At 39.5% G+C, this 17573-nt stretch overlaps 1 protein-coding gene across 1 annotated transcript in view; it reads left to right on the top strand.

Annotated features, from left to right (window-relative positions):
* Positions 1-17573, top strand: part of foxp2 (forkhead box P2) — a 104771-nt gene that overhangs the window by 28513 nt on the left and 58685 nt on the right. Inside the window, exon 4 of the mRNA XM_016514831.1 lies at positions 13508-13685. Coding sequence (XP_016370317.1) covers positions 13518-13685 — 168 coding nt within the window. The 5' untranslated portion in view covers positions 13508-13517. The remainder of the gene's footprint in view (positions 1-13507; positions 13686-17573) is intronic.

Below are 17573 nucleotides of genomic sequence, written 5' to 3'. Positions count from 1 at the left end.
AAAAAATATATTTTTCGTAAAATTTTGTTAATATATTGGTAATATGTACTGTTCAATTTATTATAGAGAAAACTGTTTTCTTTATTTTTATTAGAATTCTTTTTTTCCTTTCTTTTACCTTTTGATTTGTTTAAGTGTCTAAAAAAAAAACATGTTTTTGTCTTGACAAGTGTTGTTAAATTTATTACCAAAAAATTTTTCTTTATTTTTCAATACAATGATCAATGTGTTTCTTTACCTTCTGTCTTTTATCTTTTCAGTTGAGAAACAACTTAATGTTTTTAGAGGTTTTTTGTTTGTTTGTTTTTGCCATGTTGATAAACTATTACAACAAAAAAGTATCCATTTTCTTTGTTTTGTGATATAAGACAGAAATAAAAAAATATTTTATGTTTTGAGTTGTTTAAGAGTCTAAAAAACTTAACAATACTATTTTTTTTTTTTTTTGTCATGTTGACAAACATGTCGAGTGGTCATCGTTGAGTACTTGTCATGTTGTCTTTTATCTTATTACAAGTTTGGCAGCTCCGAGCGCATCAAATACCCGTTACCTGCGTTTCTCCAACAATGCGACGCTAATACAAATTACAGCCTTTACAGTATGATAATATCTCTTGAGCGAGACAGGAAGTTGGCTGCTATTCAGTTTGCTTTCATCTGCCAGCAATCTGCCGCATAACAGGTAAACCGCTGTGAGCTGCACTTGCTTGTATAAATTTACCCACACAGTCAAGTCTTTGATTTCATCAATTCATCTAATTCAAATGCGCTTTTGAAGGAGCCCACATTTTAAGGGTAGACACAGAAGAGCCAATTTAACCTGGAGTGTCTGTCTCGTTCTGCAGGGCTTTCTGCTTGAAGTGGCTGGTCAGCTTGAACTGTCTGACTTCTGTCATTTCGATCTCTTTTATTTCTCCACTGAAATGTATACTTCAATCCTCCCTACAGATGCTAGAGTGGAGCAGGTATCATTAAACGGAGAAAATGAGAACGAGAGAGCGCGAGAACGTCACAGAGCATTCGGCGCGGCTGCTGGACCTGGTTTGTTTTCAATAGGAACTGAAGGCAGGGCCCTTTTCCTGGGGCTGCTTGCTGTGCCTGTTAATATTGAGTCGAGCAAACACTCTCTCTGGGATGTCCTGTCGGGCGTCCGGCCAGGGTCGTAAATGAAAGTCACATGTGAGGAATCCTGCATTGGGATCCTCTGAGCTGAAGCCGGCCCCATTCTCGCTCCCAGCCCCTGAGCTTAATTAGCTTTTTAATAGAGGTGCCACCAAATGTAGCTTATTTACCGGCGCAGATAGCGGCTTATTTTGATGTGCGTTACGTCTCTGAGCTCTTTGAGGCTTGGGGTTGTTATTTTCAGAGTAATGCTGTGGATTAAACGCACATCTTATCTTGCGCTGTTATGATTATTGAGCTTTGCTCCGTCCCCCTCCCTTGCCTACCGAAGTATATATGCAAATACATTTGGACACTATCATTATAGGCTACTTAATAGGACTTCATTAAGGTTTGGCTGTGCAAGGCAAAAGGAGGTTGCCATGGATACGGTGGCGCTTAAGTACAGTAATGTTTAGCTGCCTGTTATATAATCATTGTCCTCTAATGGTCCATTTCAGTTTATATTGATTGGCGATGAAGAACATCATTAAGATGAAGAGAGGCCGGTCTTATGAATTTGCCATTAATCTCAGTTTTTATTTGCGTTCTTGAACTCCCAGAGAATAGGGCTATGGATAGATCAAACCATGGTAATCGGTTTTTCGAGATTTTCTTGCCTTGTCAAATGGTAAGAACATCCTGATCACTACAGATGCAACAATCTTCAGCTAAAAACTAAGAGAAACTGATTTTTGACCAGGACAAATAATTAGTGGATGGTCAATTTTGTCTTTTTAGATGGCATGGTGATAAATGGCGATATATTACCAACATATGCATATATAATTTGCTTAAAATAATATTTTATCATTTAATTATAAGCAATCGGATACATTTATTAAGATTAATATATATTAAATATTTAATTAAATATAATAAGTTGTAATTAAATATATATATATATATATATATATTATAGCAATAATTATATATGCATTTGTTTAATTGCAGATTATTATTATTATTATTATTATTAATTATTTTCGGTAACGCTGTTTGTAGATTTTGACACAAGGAGGAACCTTCTGTTATTCAACCAAGCCGATTGTTATTGACTTATATGACAATCTTAAATTGGGTAAACAACAGCTGATCAGTCTGGAATGCTTAACTCATAATGAAGGCTGAAGTTGTTTGATTGACATTGACTGTGATTAGGGACTAAGATACTTTCAAATTTGCAGTGCTTGAGTGTCACATTTTGTTTCAAACTCATACATGTGCAAATAAGTGTATGCTGAGGATACAGGCAGACCCTCGGCTGAGAGTTTATTAGGACTGTTTACAAGCGCGGAGTGCGTTCCACAGGCTCAGTCATCAGCCGAATGGATCGGAGGCGGATATGAGCTCAAGTGGATAACTCTCCAGCCAGAGAACAGCTTTAATGCCGCCAGCATTTCTGTGACGCCTGAAACACACATCAGACTCTCAGTGAGTGCACACTAGCTCAGCTTAATCTGCTGTTAGCTCAGTCTTTAGTGTGGTGGTCGACCGGTAGGAGTTTTTCAAGGGCTGATGCCAATATCTAGAGAGCAGGGTGGCTGATATAATATCAGCATACTGGGTTTAATTGAAAATGTGGAATTCAAAATTGAATCTAATTAGGTATAAACAAAGATCTGGCATTTTGAAAAATGTGGGGAAAAATATGTAAAAAGGATAAGAATTGTAAGATTCTGCTCTATTTCGAAGTCACTTCTTGAATATGTCATTTTTTTTCCAGTTATGCACAGATTTTCAAGATTTGGATCATCTAAAATCATGCAGGAGAACATGATCGTAAGGTATTATACTAGTGGAGTTTGTGCATGTTAATTTTGTTCCAACAAGGTATAATTTGTTATGAAAAAATTATGAATATTTTACTTGTGATCTCAGACTTTTGTAGCCAACTTTATGTGTAGTAAAATTAAATGGCAGCAAATTAAGTTTGTGCACCTCATTTCATACAGTGTTACTAAAATTCACCCAAAATTTGTAAAAATAACGTTTTTATTAGCAATTGGCAATCCTGTCAGATTTTAAAACTAACACAAGGGGGAGGTAACACCTCTGTTAATCGACCAAGGGACATAATAGTTCAAATAGCATCCCATAAATCACTAATATTTAGCATGCATGAGTTTCAGTTGTGGTTTTGGTGTTCTCACTGGTGTGATTATGAAATAAAAACAGGACTTAGATGTTCAGTGGTGTGATTTTTGTCACTATGAACGAGCCCAGTGGTGTTGTGGCTCCAAAAAGGCCTGGTTTCCCCCTCTTGACACCTTCCGGAGGCTCGGGGCAGGGCATTTTGTGTCTGCTTTAATTGAAAATGAATAGCCATGGAAATTATGCCAGCGCTCGTAGACACCAGCTCTGCCACTACACGAGTCCATCCCCCATCACCCGACACTTTCTTCTGCATGTGCTCGAGAGCCGCTGCTGGAATTGTTTGTCCTCATTGACCTTGCGGTTCAAAGCCCTGTGAAATGAGGAGAAAAAAAGAGAGGGAGTTAAGTGAGAGACAGACAGAATAAAACCAGATATGAGTGAGAACTGAGAGTAGCTAACAAGCTCTAAAAGCTAAAGCGGCCTGTTTGTCTTGTGAAGTGAAGGTTAGGGCACAACATAGCCCGTAGCATTTGGGTAGAAATGTAAATATATGACGCATTAGACGCAGTTCCTGTGGTGATGCTGAGACACTGCCATGCCTGCCAGTGCAACCTTTTACACTTCCTCATTGAGCATTTGCCCTAGTCTGGAGGTGTGGAGGCCAGCAACAGCATTGGCTTGGGCTCAGCGGTTTCTAATGATATCATACAGTTAAAATATGTTCCAGTAGAGCTGGTAGATAATGTGCTACTCTGAGCCTGTTATATCATGCTCAGAGCGGGGAGTTCAAGTGGTCTTACTGTGCGTTTGAGGGTTTTTAAAAAAATAAATAAATCTGTCATGCTTGACTTGGGTGGATCGTGCACAACGTGAAAGTTCTTGCTCACCGTGATGTGTGCATATTTTTAAGACCTTCTGGAGTTGAAAATGAGGTAATTGATTTTTACCAGATTGAATACAGAATTGCTTAATTGTCCATATAAATTTCCATATAAATCATGTGCATTTACGTCAGTCTTTTGTATTTAAAATCTGCTCGTTCACGTCTCTCCCGTTTACCAACAGCTGGTTCCTCGCTCATGTTCCAGCGCCCGCTACGCGAACGCTCCCCTCACTTTTCAATCTCCATGTGGCGATGGGAAGCCTGCAGCATATGGACTTGGTTTTGCATCTGCCGTGTGCAGACTGGCCTTTGTACTCCTCTCCTAGGGGAGAGCGTGGCTCTCGTCTCTTCGAGCGGATTTCTGTCTGCGGGAGCAGCTAGGAGAAACATCTGTGGCATGCAGGGCGAGAGAACAAGAAAAAAAGGGTTGACAAACACCATTAGTTTACAATACGACAGATACGAAAGCGAACAATTTTGAAGGTCTAATTACATGCAGTAAATGAGCAAATATGCATGTGTAAAAACAAATTTGCAAACCCATCTGGCTTCCAAGCATTTTTTGTCCTTCATCACTCAAATACTTCCCTCGTAAGGAATTTTTTGGGTTAGCTTGACCTAATAGGGATAGCAGCAGGTGTATTTATTTATTATTTCAACTATACTATCACTCAACTTGCTAAAGTAGCCCTCCATCTATCTCGAAAGGGAAAAAAGGAAACACAGGAAAAAGAAGTGCCACCCCTCCACCTCCCCACCCTGACAATCAAACCGCTGATTTTTGTGTGATTAGTCCTCTGGTGCCAAAACAATCAGAAGTCTGCTTGATTTGTTTTAATTACAGGCGTAAAAATGCCACGGGTTTCTCGGACGTGATCGGGTAAGAGTCGCTCGTGTAAATACTGCTGTAAATAGTTCACTGATGATGGCTTTGACAGTGAACGTCAGCTAGTTTTTTCTTTCTTTCATTCTTCATACCCCCCACCTCTCTCTCTCCCCCCCCTCCTATTTTTTTTTCTTGCTCTGATGCTGTTGCCTACCAGTGGCATCCTATTCCTCATTTTTTATGCAAGTTAATGCTTCAAGGCTTCTAAGAATATCTTCAAATGCCTCTACCTTCAGGGAGTGGGATTGTGTGTCGTTCCTCAAAAGGTAGGTTACTTTTTCTTCCCGGCTGAGATTGTTGCATGTTTTGGTTTTTAGTTTGGAAAACGCAAAGCATGCTAGTTTGTTTGCAGACTTACAAGAAAGTCACATGCTGGCTAATCTTATTCAAGCAAAAATTAATACAAAAAAAGCAGGCAGGAACACATACCTCGCGTTTTTAGGGTCTCGGGACGTCCTCCGCAGCTGGCCGCGTGTGTTAAATCCCCTCTCGGTTGGAGTCCGAATGCAGGAGAAAAAGAGGAGAAGGAGAGATAGAAAGTGTGTGCGTGTGTCGCAAGCCGTGTGCTCAAATGAGAGCAACGAGAGGCTGCTGGTGGAGCTTGATCCGAGTCCTCGGCTCCACACACAGGCTGTGAGAGAGACGCTGGTGCGCACGGTCACACACACACACACACACACACACTTGCTTCTTTCAGTCAGCAACTCGGTCAGCAAGACGAAAGACTTCCTTTCTTTAAAAAAAAAATGAAAGAAAGAAAGGGAGAGGGACATTTTTGAAGAGCATTTTTAGATTAGGAAGCCCAGAAGCAGTAAAACCTGCAATGATTAGTTGCATTTTCAGATAATTTTCGGAGAGATTTAATGCTAATGATGCCAGTATTTCCAGTGTGTCACAAAAGGCAGAAAAGCTCCAGGTCAGGGCGACACATTTCCATTTTAGGCACTTTTTTCATCACCTCCCCTTGTTCCCGGCCGGTCGCACAGCTTTCCAAAGCCCACGTCTCCTATTGGGCCCTGTCTGTGTGCTGTCGTAATTGCTCGGTGACAAGTGGAGATGAAGGAATAATTGTCAGGAGATAGGGGTCTTTTTTTTTTTAATGGGTGCACTGCCGATTTAAGTATGCATGAGCGACGCGTGAGGGACGGGGCCAAAGAGGCGCTTGTTTATGATGCGAGTCTGTATAAACACAGTTGGAGTGATGACACTGATAATCGCATGCTCTTCACCGTGACGGCCGACTCTCCGCGAAACACCCTCTCCAGCCTGCCGTCCCACACCGCTCACCTGCAGGTAATAAAGCCGCCTTTTCCTCCATCCATCCATGCTTTGCTACTTTCATCCATCCATCGGGTCTTTTCACTCTCGCTGTCATTCCTCAAGGCTTGTGCCATGCTCCGGCTTGGTTTGTGGGCTGCTTTCATCTGTGGGTTAATTGCTGGTGATAATGGCAATGACGATAATGAATGTGGTTTTGTGCGGGTGTGTGCGCACGTGCTGTTAAGTGTGTGTGAGTGTGTGCCGAAGAGCAGTGTGCTTTGACTTTGCTTGGTAGGTGATTTTATTTGAAGTGAAGTGTTTGTGGAGTTTACAGTTTGCTGATGGGAAATTAAATTGAGTAATGTTTTATTGTTTTTTGTCTGCTGTGTATTAAGAATTAAATAATTTTGTGAGCAGCTATTGTAATTTTTTGTAGGCTAATAATTGTACAATTCTAATTAGTACATGTGTTTTTTTTTTCTTTTTTATGATTTAATATTTTTTTTAATTTGAAAGAGTTAAGATTTCATAGTCACCTAAAACTTAAACGAGCCTGTCCTATTTTGGAGGTGGGGTCAGTCAAATGATTAGCCCTCAAGTACTAATTATCCCTATCAAAGGCGGGCAGATAATTTGTTTACTTAAATATTCATAAGGGTGAGCGACGCTCACTATTGTGAGCATATTATTAAGTTTTTATATGGCTTTGTGCTGGAATGTGGATGTGGTCTTCTTTATAATTTAATACCCTGATGTATAATGAGCTGCGTGATTAGTACATACTGTGTACAGAATCAGATGGATAATTTACATTGTTCTCCTGAGTCTTTGTGTAATAGCTTGTTTAGTGCGATAAAATTAAATGCTGCATATTTAGTTTTTTTTTACTATTATGCAAATCCCCTCGATGAGCTTTTTTCATGCCTCATTGTACACTCTCTTGAAAAATAAATAAAAAGAAAACGATAAACAAACAAAAAAAGTAAAATATCAATTTCAAAAATTGTTTAACCAAAACACGTTTACCTACATTTTGTATGTGGCAATTAACATCGCTCATTAGCCAAGGCGGGTATTTGTTTTGAAAGTTTAACCAATCACTTTGTTATGCTAATTGTGATGTAATTTAATTTGAGTCCCATAATGATGATGCCGCTATTATTCCCATAAATGATGCAGTTAAGCATCACAGACTTATTTGCATGTGCTTGAAGGGGGAAGCTGGATGAGCGACGCCAGCATCACTCTCGTTTTCCTCCCTCTGTTCTCCCACATCCCTCCGGGTTCTCCTCGGCCTGTCTGCGCTCATTGATGATCAGCCTTTTTTATCTGATATTTTAATGTGAAATGAGTCGACTGGTTACTCTTGCCTCACAGATGTAAATTAAATAATTGAAATACCAGACTATTAAAAAATGCAAATGGATTTCTTCAGTCGAGGCATCATCACACAGTGAAGTCATGGAGAAACGATTGATTTGTGTGTGTGTGCATTGTACTGGTTTGCAATCTACCTCCTTGAGTTCACATTTGCACATCAAAGTGCTTCTTTGTTGGCGAGAGGTTAATTTTTAATCCATTGATTTCATGGCCTCTGGTTTGGACATGCAGATGGCGGCTGATTAGTTAGCGTGTGTGCGGTTGGCATGCGTGTGCTCAAGTTCCTGCTGTCGTGTGGTTGGTTTTTTAAGAAAAAAAATATATTTTTGAAAGTCCTACAAGAGCCACTTCCCTCTTTAAATGCACTTCTGAGAACCCTTCAGCCCGTGCTCTTGCTCTGTGACTAAGTCTCCCTTAAAGACTGCCCATTATCTATTTTGTCGAGGTTTTAGACTCGGGGTAATTTTCCTCGGGAAAGATTATTTTTCTCTCGACCAATCTCGCCTGTTACCGCCCTAATTGGTTACATAAATCTTGTCGGGTATGAATGAGAAATGTTGGGGTGTTGTCAAGTGTAATCTTCACCCTTATTTACCAATTCATTAAGATCTATCGATGCAGGACCGGCCCGAAAGAATGACAACATAAATCAGAGCGGTGCGACATAATGACCCTAATCAGCCTCAAATAAGTGGAAACGTCACCATGAGCTATGTCTCTCCGCGGCTTCGTGTCTGTGTGGCAACACCAGGGCCGCCCCGGTCGTTAACGCGGCCGCATGTCCCAGGCAGGGGCGAACGCGCTTGCCCCCCTTCACCCCAAGGCTTTTCATCTCGCCCCACACTCAGCCGGTGTCACAAAGGATAATTGCGGCATGAAATGAAATGAAATATGCATTTGAGGCAGGTAAATAGTGTAAGATGATGGATAAATAGTGAGAAAGAGAGCGAGGGAGAGACTTTCTCTTCCTGCCTCTGATGATTGGAGCAGACAATGGGGCTTCCTACGTTTATAGGTCAATTGCTGGTGATTAGGTGGGCTGAGTTAATTAAAGAAATTACCCAAAATGCAAGCGCAGGGACTGCTTGATGAGATACCAGCGTCACTGTCTAGTCACCTACTTTTGGAGCTGCTTTCGTCCAAGAGGGAGGTGCTTGCTGAGTAGAATTTGAATCAAATGGAAAGACTTGAAACGCTGACTTTTTTTCCCGGAAGTGCTGGGAAATCTGAACGAAACTCCGGCTTTGTAGGTCATGTTGTTTAGCATTTATGAATTATGTGTGTTTTTATTTCTCAAGGATTTGGTTATGTTTCAGAGCTTCTTCAGGATTTATCGCAGTTTTCTTTGTCCCCTTAGTCTGTGCTTTTTTTTCATCTCCCTCTCCTTTTCTTCTTATTTTAATGTAAATAGCCCAGAATTAAGTTCTGAACATTCAGCGCTGAATGAATCGAATCACAGATGGTCTGTTTATCTTGAATTGAATAATTTTTTTTCTTGAATGTGTTCTCATTTTACCACTGATAACAACACTTGATTCGGTTACTTTGCATACTATTAATCCTGAAAAGCGATGTATTCATCCTCCCTTTTCATTTTTGAGCTCATGGTATAAATATGATTTCCCTCGTGCTCTTTTTACTCTATAATCTCATTCATTGTGAATCACTTTGAAATCCCTCTATCTGAGAAGAGGGTTTCTGTAATATTACAGTACATTCAGGTTTAGAGGAGAGTCATTAACCGTTTACGGCGACCCCAAAGAGCCTAAAAAGACTGCTGGCATGCATTGTTTAACTTTTAAGCAGCATTTTTAGGTGTTCAGTGGCATTTTTAATTGGCATATTCTCAATTTCACATGTAATACAGATGCACTGGATGAAATTCAGACTTTGCATCATCATTTTCCAAATCTGGCATTTTGATTTATTAAGCATTCCTGACTTTTAAATATTGGAGAATAGCAGAGCCGCGCTGCTTTATTTTGTATGCATTGTAACTTATGGCAATGATGAATTAATTTCAGTGGAGCACAGAATTTGTGATTATTTTAAATGGTATCCATATCTTAACTGAATCAGAGCGGGTGAAGCTAGCAGACTGTGAAATGTAATTTTTAGTATTTTTTTCCCTTCTTTTTTCACCCTTCCTTGTAATGTTAGGATTCCGGGCACCTGAGCAATGCACTGATAATAACTAGGCTTCTTGGATCACAAAGTCTGCCTTTCCGATGCCTCCCTGAAATAATCATCAAGCTCTTTTTCAGGTCTGTTCTGCGCGTCCTATCAGGGGAGAGGGCCGCCGGTTTCCACGGGAGGGGACAAATGAAGTGCGTCTTGGCGAAAGTGGAGTGTGTGTGTGAGAATGTGTTAATGTCACAGTCGCAGCCTCCGGTGCCCCTTTTCAGCGACTTGTATAAAACATATCCCGCGGTTTCTGAGCACTTTAGATGATGGAGAACTTAGAATTGTGATATCCGAGCTCCGATAAGAAGGGTGCCACATTTGATAATGAGGCAACGTTTGCGGTTCTAAAAATCAGATCAGCTCAAACGAGCGTGAGTAACTTTACTCCTCCGTGATGAGGAGTGTATGTGTGTATGAGAAACATCTGGGCTATATTTGTGGCTTTCCCGCCCCACACCTTTCTTTGCAAACCCACCCACCTGAAATCACAGACGTAGCCCTTGAATGCATTGTCAGGATCCTGTCTGGGATTTTTCACCTGATGGAAAGGACAGATTTGCACAGCCTACGATTCGAGAGCAAACATTTACACAGCCAGAAAGGAATCGCAACCATGGTACTGTTACAGTGTTTAAAACACAAAAAACACACAGCGAGAAAAGAAACGGATCCAAATAACATCTTTTACTCCAGAAACGCAGCAATTTGGTTTTTATCAACCTTCTTGAATACACACCGACTTCCTTTTAGATGATGACTGTTATCAAGATGATATGGGTAATAACGGTTCACAAGCGCCGAAATGTGTTTTAGGACTCGTCCAGTTTTGCCAGTGTCAAATGGGCCGGAGCTTTTCCACACTAAAAGACTAGCAAGGGCTGTGAATATGTTCCAATAGCACAAACCCTTGACCCCGGTGGGTTTTTAGGAAAAGACAGTGTGTTATAATGACAGACAGTTGGCCCCAAGGGTCAAAGACAGAGAAACGGGGGTCCTACAGTAGACATGAACAAAGACAGACTTTGGGTGCTGGCTTTCCTCCCCCTCTCTCTCTCATTCACGCTCACGCTTTCATTCCGTCCATCTCTCTCAGGCGGTACAGTACTGTACTAGACTCTCTCCTTCACTCAGTGTCATTCAGACACGTAAACCCCCCCCACCCTCCTCGCGTCCGCTCCATCGCGTGGAAACGATCGTGAGCGAAGATGTGTTTCTAATTGACATTGTAATTGGCAGATTTGGATGCTGCCTTCAGATGGCTAATTAATTTATCTCACCGCTGTCATTAAGGTTAAAGCAGCACCTGATCTCTCTGAATACACTTTGCATACATCTTCATGAGCATTATGTTCGGTTAGACACCTACACGCCAGTTGTGGATCATGTGGATTTAGAGGATACAGTGTTAATAATGTGTGTTTCTATAATGACAGGATCAGTATTCCGCGTCATTAAACCCAAAACCAAATTTGAAGGGGAAAAAAGTATTTTTTCCTTCTTTTTTTCCCTCCTCCTTCCCAATATTACATGAAAATGTAATCTATTCTTTAGTTATTTAAAAACATGTGTTTAATTCTAGGAATAATCAGTTCGTAGAAATCATATTTGAATTTCCACAGTGCAAACTGGGATTACAGTGATCTGAAATGTAATTTTAATTAGCACTTTTTTCCAGGTTTGAGTAAGAACAGTGTCCTAAACTTTTTAGTCTCCTTCATTGTGCCATTAAAAAACACTCCATTACGTTGTTCATAAAATTCGCGTAAAGGCAATCAAGCAGCCCTTCTCTGAATATTTTAAACATGGGGCATGTAAAATTTATGCCTAATTTGAATACTTATTAGTTGCCTAATCTCTACGGCAGCTTTGTGTTTCTTCAGGAGAGATCTCTCTCTCTCTCTCTCTCTCTCTCTTTCTCCTGGTCTGTTAATCTTCTGCACTTTTGTTTGTTCCCAAGTTGACCAGTGCATACTGGTTAGGTGTACTTTTTAAATTAAAAAAAAAACTCTTGCTTCTGTTTCTCATAAGACACAAGCAGTGCTGTTAAAATGTCATTATCTGATCTGAAAAGCAGCCGTGGATTAGAAGACTACTACGTCTTTGTTGTGTCGTGCATTTGATTAGCGCCGTTCTTCTTCTTCTTTTTTTTTTTCATGGTTCGGCTGTCGAGTTACTGTACGCTCTCGTTCAAAGATCGCTGCTAATTGTCCGTACGTAGCAGGTGACAAAATTGATGTGTTTAATCTGGGGAAAGAAGGATGGCGGAGCTGTCTGGGAAATAAATGAAAGTGTTGCTGGAAAAACGAATCCCTTCTAAACATTACACGAGATTAGGAATATTTTATTGTGCGTGCTCGCCGTTAGCGTAATTAATATTGTTTATGTTTGAATGTGCTGAAATATGAGACGGTCCGTCGTCATTTTCTGAGAGAAACAAAATGTGTAACGGGTAGAGAGGAGGAGGTTTGATGAATATGTGAATGACGGGAGTGTGTCTGTGTGTGTGTATTAAGGCTCTTGAGGGTGTATTAGCTATGCTGAACACACCTTGAATTGCATTTGTTGGGTCGGACGATTCTTTTATTTATTGCAAGGATCTCTACAGACCTTAGAAGGGTTCCTGTGAACATACACAACATTTATGCAGGGAAAATGATAAAACATTTATTACCAGAGAAGAGGTAATATGCATAATTTATGCTGTTTTAAGCACAATCATTAGTGATATTCGTGAAAGATTTTTTTTTTTTTAAGCCACCACTCTCCCCTGTTTTCATATCTAATAGATGGCAGGGAAAATTAATTTAATATCTTTTCATTTATTTGCCAGAGTAAAAATTGACATGTGTGATTTTTGTTCTGTTTGAATTTGGTGTTTGAATTTTAATTGTGCTCAGTGGACGGCGCTAAATATACGGAAATAATGAATATTTGAGTATGTGATTAAAATAAAACAGGAGGAAGAGAACTTGCCTATAAGTGACAAGCTTTTTTTCTCTCCTCATTTGACTAGCAGGCAAATTTTATTGAGCTTCAGCTAAAAGAAAAGGCCATTATATCGTTCATCACAGTACAGAAGCATGTGATTTGTAATTCCCCCTCTTCTCCCCTCACCTTCTGTACCAAATTTTAATTTTGCATGATTAGCTGTGCATCATTAAGCAACTCAGTTCAGTCGAGACACAACGGGGATATTTTAAGACGTTTGAACAGGAAAAAAAGGCTTCATACATGTTATATTTAAAATATGTTCCTTTTGAAATTATTCACACCACATTAAAGTCACTAAATTTATTTTTATACACACTATGTGATGTTTATCTGTGTGTGTGATGGTTGATAAGCAAAAAACTAAATACAATTTTTTTTAAAAGCATGCATTAAGCTAAATTAAAAAATAAGTAAATAAACGGCAGGAAGAAACGTGCATCTCTTTGTATTGCTTCATTTACACAGTGAATGCATAATTCCACCCCCTCCCCCCGTTAAATGCTTTAATTTGCAAAGGGAGCAGGGGTTGATAATGGAAAGCTTTTTTTTCTTTCTCGCCCCCATTTTTCCTTTTTCTTTTTTAGTTGCCCCCCCTCTTTTTTTTAGGAGGCAACTAAAGGGGATTGTAACAAGAGCCTTAACTGGTGCCTCTTAATCACTTCTAGGTATTAAGTCATGATGCAGGAGTCGGCCAATGAGACAATAAGCAACAGTTCAATGAGTCAAAATGGAATGAGCAGCCTAAGCAGCCAATTAGATGCTGGCAGTAGAGATGGAAGATCAAGTGGGGAGACGAGCAGTGAAGTAAGCGCAGTCGAGCTGCTGCATCTGCAACAACAGCAGGTAAGTTGTGTCTCTCTCCCCCCGTCCGTTGTCATCCACCGCGCTCTGTCTCTTACTCTCTCTCCCTCCCTCTCTTTCTCTCTCTCTCGCTGGCTTTCACACAGGGCTCAGCAGGCAGCTATTTGACTGACACCCTTCAGTTGTGCACATTTAGACAGGAACTGGACTGTTTTATTGTTTTATTCTTGTTTGTATTATATTTTAGTTCTTATTTATTGGCGGTGTTTATTTAAGCGTAGTTTTCACTTGAAATCATTAGGATTTCAAGAGTTTTGTGCAGAAATCTGGCTGTATTTGGGTTGTTTTTGACTTGTTTTGGAGGTGTTTTGGTGCTTCTGTGCAAGAAGTGTGCCGGCTGAGGCCGTGCATGTGTGTTTGTGTGTTGAAGTACGGAGCTTTGCTCCCGTTTCTTTGTTTGTGGCCACTAGAGGGCCTCCTTATTTGACTTCACAACATTTTATGGGCTGCCAGGCAACTCGTTCACTCCAGAAACCTCAACTGACCAGTGCATGTTGTATTTGTCTCAAAATATATATGCATAATTATTTGACTTTTAAAAGCAACACAGTTTTGTGTTGTATGTATTTATGTATGTATGTGTCTCGGTGCAGTGAGTGATGGGTTTGACAGCTCACCAAAAGAGCAGCATGAGAGGTCCGGCTGAGCTCAGGGATAGTCTGCGGGCAGTGTGGAGTGTGTGTTCACTTATTCACTCACAAGTGTGTCATTGGATGTAAGTTTGTGTCTGAAAACAGAATTTGTGATTCCTCAGGCATTGTTTGTTTTGTTTTCAAGGACTTAAGCAAGACGTTTAATACTTTTTCCTTTTTTCTTTTTTTTTTTTTTTGGTTGCCATGTGAATGTTTATACTACTAAAATGCTTAAAAGTAGGCCAATAATTCCAAAATTATTGATTTTAATAGTGGAACATTTTTATAATATATATTTTTAATTGTGTATTTATAATTTTGTTTTATAATACTTTTATTAGTATTATTATTAGTATTTGTATTTAGTTTTTTTTTGTTTGTTTTTTGGCAGCTTAAGTTTATAGCTATTAAATGGCAGTTATTTTTATTATTATTATTTGTGTGTGTGTGTGAGTGGATGGGTGTGAGTGGCTCAGTGCTGGTGACAGCAGCTGAAAGCAGCCCATAGGCCTGTGGGTAAGACAGGATCAGTGTAGCAGAGTGAAGTGTGTCCTGCGGCTCTTTGTGGGCCCCTCTGAACACCCCCCTTCATAGCCACCCTCTCCAGCTGGTGATTACAACAGCACCCCCATCTCATGGCCTCTCCTCCCATTCATCATCACACCGGCCGTCTCTCTCTCTGTGTGTCTCACACATGCGTCTGATTGGGGTCAACCCCCCCGCCACACACTTTCTCATTACTGACTTCTGTTTTAACCTGCTCACTTCAGCGTGTGTGAGATACAGATCAGTGTTTGGTGGTTAATGCTGGGCTCTTCAAAAGTGTTTTTGTAAACTTGCATCAAAGCCATTATTGATAATAGTTTATATATGTGAATTGTTAGTAGTTGATGATGATGACGATGATGTTTTTATTATTATTATTATTATTATAAACATAAAATATTAAAAAATTAAATGTGTATACAAATATATATTTATATATTTAGTTTGTAATTATGATCAGTGTCAGACTGAAATATTAAAATATTATGAATTCTAAATATTATTAATTCTAATGAATTAGCGTAATTTTAAATAATGTAGTTTATTTTATATATTTTTATATTATTATTATTTTTGTTACAGTAAGCAATTAGAAATATTAAAAATAATATATTGATATTATAAATATGAATGTATATAAATATACGTTTAAAATACATTTTAAAAATGTAAACAAATCAAAATTGTGTTATCTGTCTGTAGATAATCCACACTAAGAGTGGAAGAAAAGGGCAGTGTAAGCAGAAAGAGTGACGAGAGGAGAGATGAGTGCCATAGAGACAGTGGAGAGAGTGACAATGTTTCACTTACAGAGAGCAAGCGGAAGAGCGCAGACAGACACATTGAAATGACTGGGCCAGCTAACAGGCCTCGGGAGGCTTTTTAAAGGGAGGCCAGGTGCTGTTAACTTCACACACTTCCTGCACAATTCCCTCACACACACCACAGTCAGAGAATTCCTACACATCCGCCTAATAACCACCTAGATCTCTGAGTTTTGGTGTTGTGTGTGTGTGTGTGTGTGAGAGAGAGAGCGAGAGAGAGCGATATGAAGGAGTCCAATTAAAAATAACTGTTAGAGATTGCTTGTAATCTAATATTTTTGTCCATTGCCAAAATTTCTTACTCAGAAAAAAACACCCAGAAATTACAAATTGTCTTGTGATTTTTTTTTGTAATTATTATTATTATTTATTTATTTATTTATTTATTACATTTTACATTAAAATTTACAGTGTGTTGTGGCTATTTTTCTGCCAACATTTTCAGAAACACTTTTACATTTGCAATACATTATATTTCCATAATAATCTTCTTGGAAAAAGTATAGCAGCACTGTATGTTCTTTTTATGTTTCTGACAAGAGTTGTGGTTAAGGACATGGACTTCATTGATTTGCAGGCTGATGTTAAATGAGTTTTAATGTTGCTATATGTATAATGGTGTGTGCATACAAGAATGTTTGCATTGATCTGTAGATAATGTGATGTGATATAATGGAACCTCTAGATGATTGTTCTAGTTTAATAATCTGTGATTGTATGGATTTATAGTGTAGTTAGCCGTACTCTGCAATTTAACTTCCTGTCTGGAGAGGAAGTTCTCTGGGGTATATTAGTAAAAAGAGTGCCGTTTTAAAATCCACACGCCATGCATTTTACCTTCATTCATTAGAATTGAATTATAGATTCTGCAGTATTTTATACTATATAAACATGCCATTGGCTCTTGGAATATTTCTGTTTTTATTTATTTGTTTATTTATTTATTTTTAGATCAGTTCTGCACTTTTTATTAGCCACTCTTCCACATGTATTTATGAATGTCATGCCCAAATGCATAGGACACTGTTCATACATTTTAGCTTGAGGAGAATTTAAGATGAGACGCCTGACAGCCAGTGTCAGCCATATTTTCCCCATCTTCTTCAGGTGTAAGAGCAAATGAAATTGGAGGTAGTATCGCAGTTGAGGGAGCCACTTGGGGAGGAGGTGTCCATGGAAAACAAATTATTTAAATAGGACTTATTTTTCACTTATTTATTTCATTTTCCACAATGATTTTCCGCAAATCCAAGAAAAACACCTGGAAAATATCCATAAACTGAAGCATAACAGAGAAAAACCACAGTGCTAATTGATATTCAATGAGTCTGACTCCATCATCACCCCACAAACACATTAACACACATGCCTGCGTTCAGAAGAGGTGGGAGGGAGCGTCTCTAGGGGTCCATTGACTGTCATTCAGGAGGGCAAAGTAACAAAGTAACACGGAGACGCCACACAAACAGCCAGTCTCGCTTCCGTCTCCCCCACCGTCCACCGGGAGCTGCGAGTGCAACATCTTCAGGCAGGGTGATGACGGCTTTCGCCGCTCATCAGCCAAATAAAAGCCCCTCTGATGCAAATAGCGCTTTGCCCTTGAGCATAATTTAAAGCAGTAATCACCCCTGGAGTCTCTACCGTGCAGATAGTGAAAGCGAGGTGACTGTCTCATTTACACTCCAGCACAAAGAAGCTCATTAGCTTTATCACACCGGCCCGAGACTCCTCCACTACAGTGTGTAAATAACACACACACACAAACGGTTTCACCAGAGCCCTATTTCATAAAGCTCTCACAAAGATTGGTGCTAGAAACAAAATAAAACATGTTTTGATGACTTGCCGTTGTATTTTACGGTTACCAT

The sequence above is a fragment of the Sinocyclocheilus rhinocerous genome, unplaced genomic scaffold, assembly GCF_001515625.1.
Source record: "Sinocyclocheilus rhinocerous isolate Xijiao unplaced genomic scaffold, SAMN03320098_v1.1 scaffold1708, whole genome shotgun sequence".
Classification (NCBI taxonomy): Eukaryota; Metazoa; Chordata; class Actinopteri; order Cypriniformes; family Cyprinidae; genus Sinocyclocheilus; species Sinocyclocheilus rhinocerous.
The sequence above is the reverse complement of the archived record's forward strand: the minus strand, read 5'-3'. Positions and strand labels throughout refer to the sequence as shown.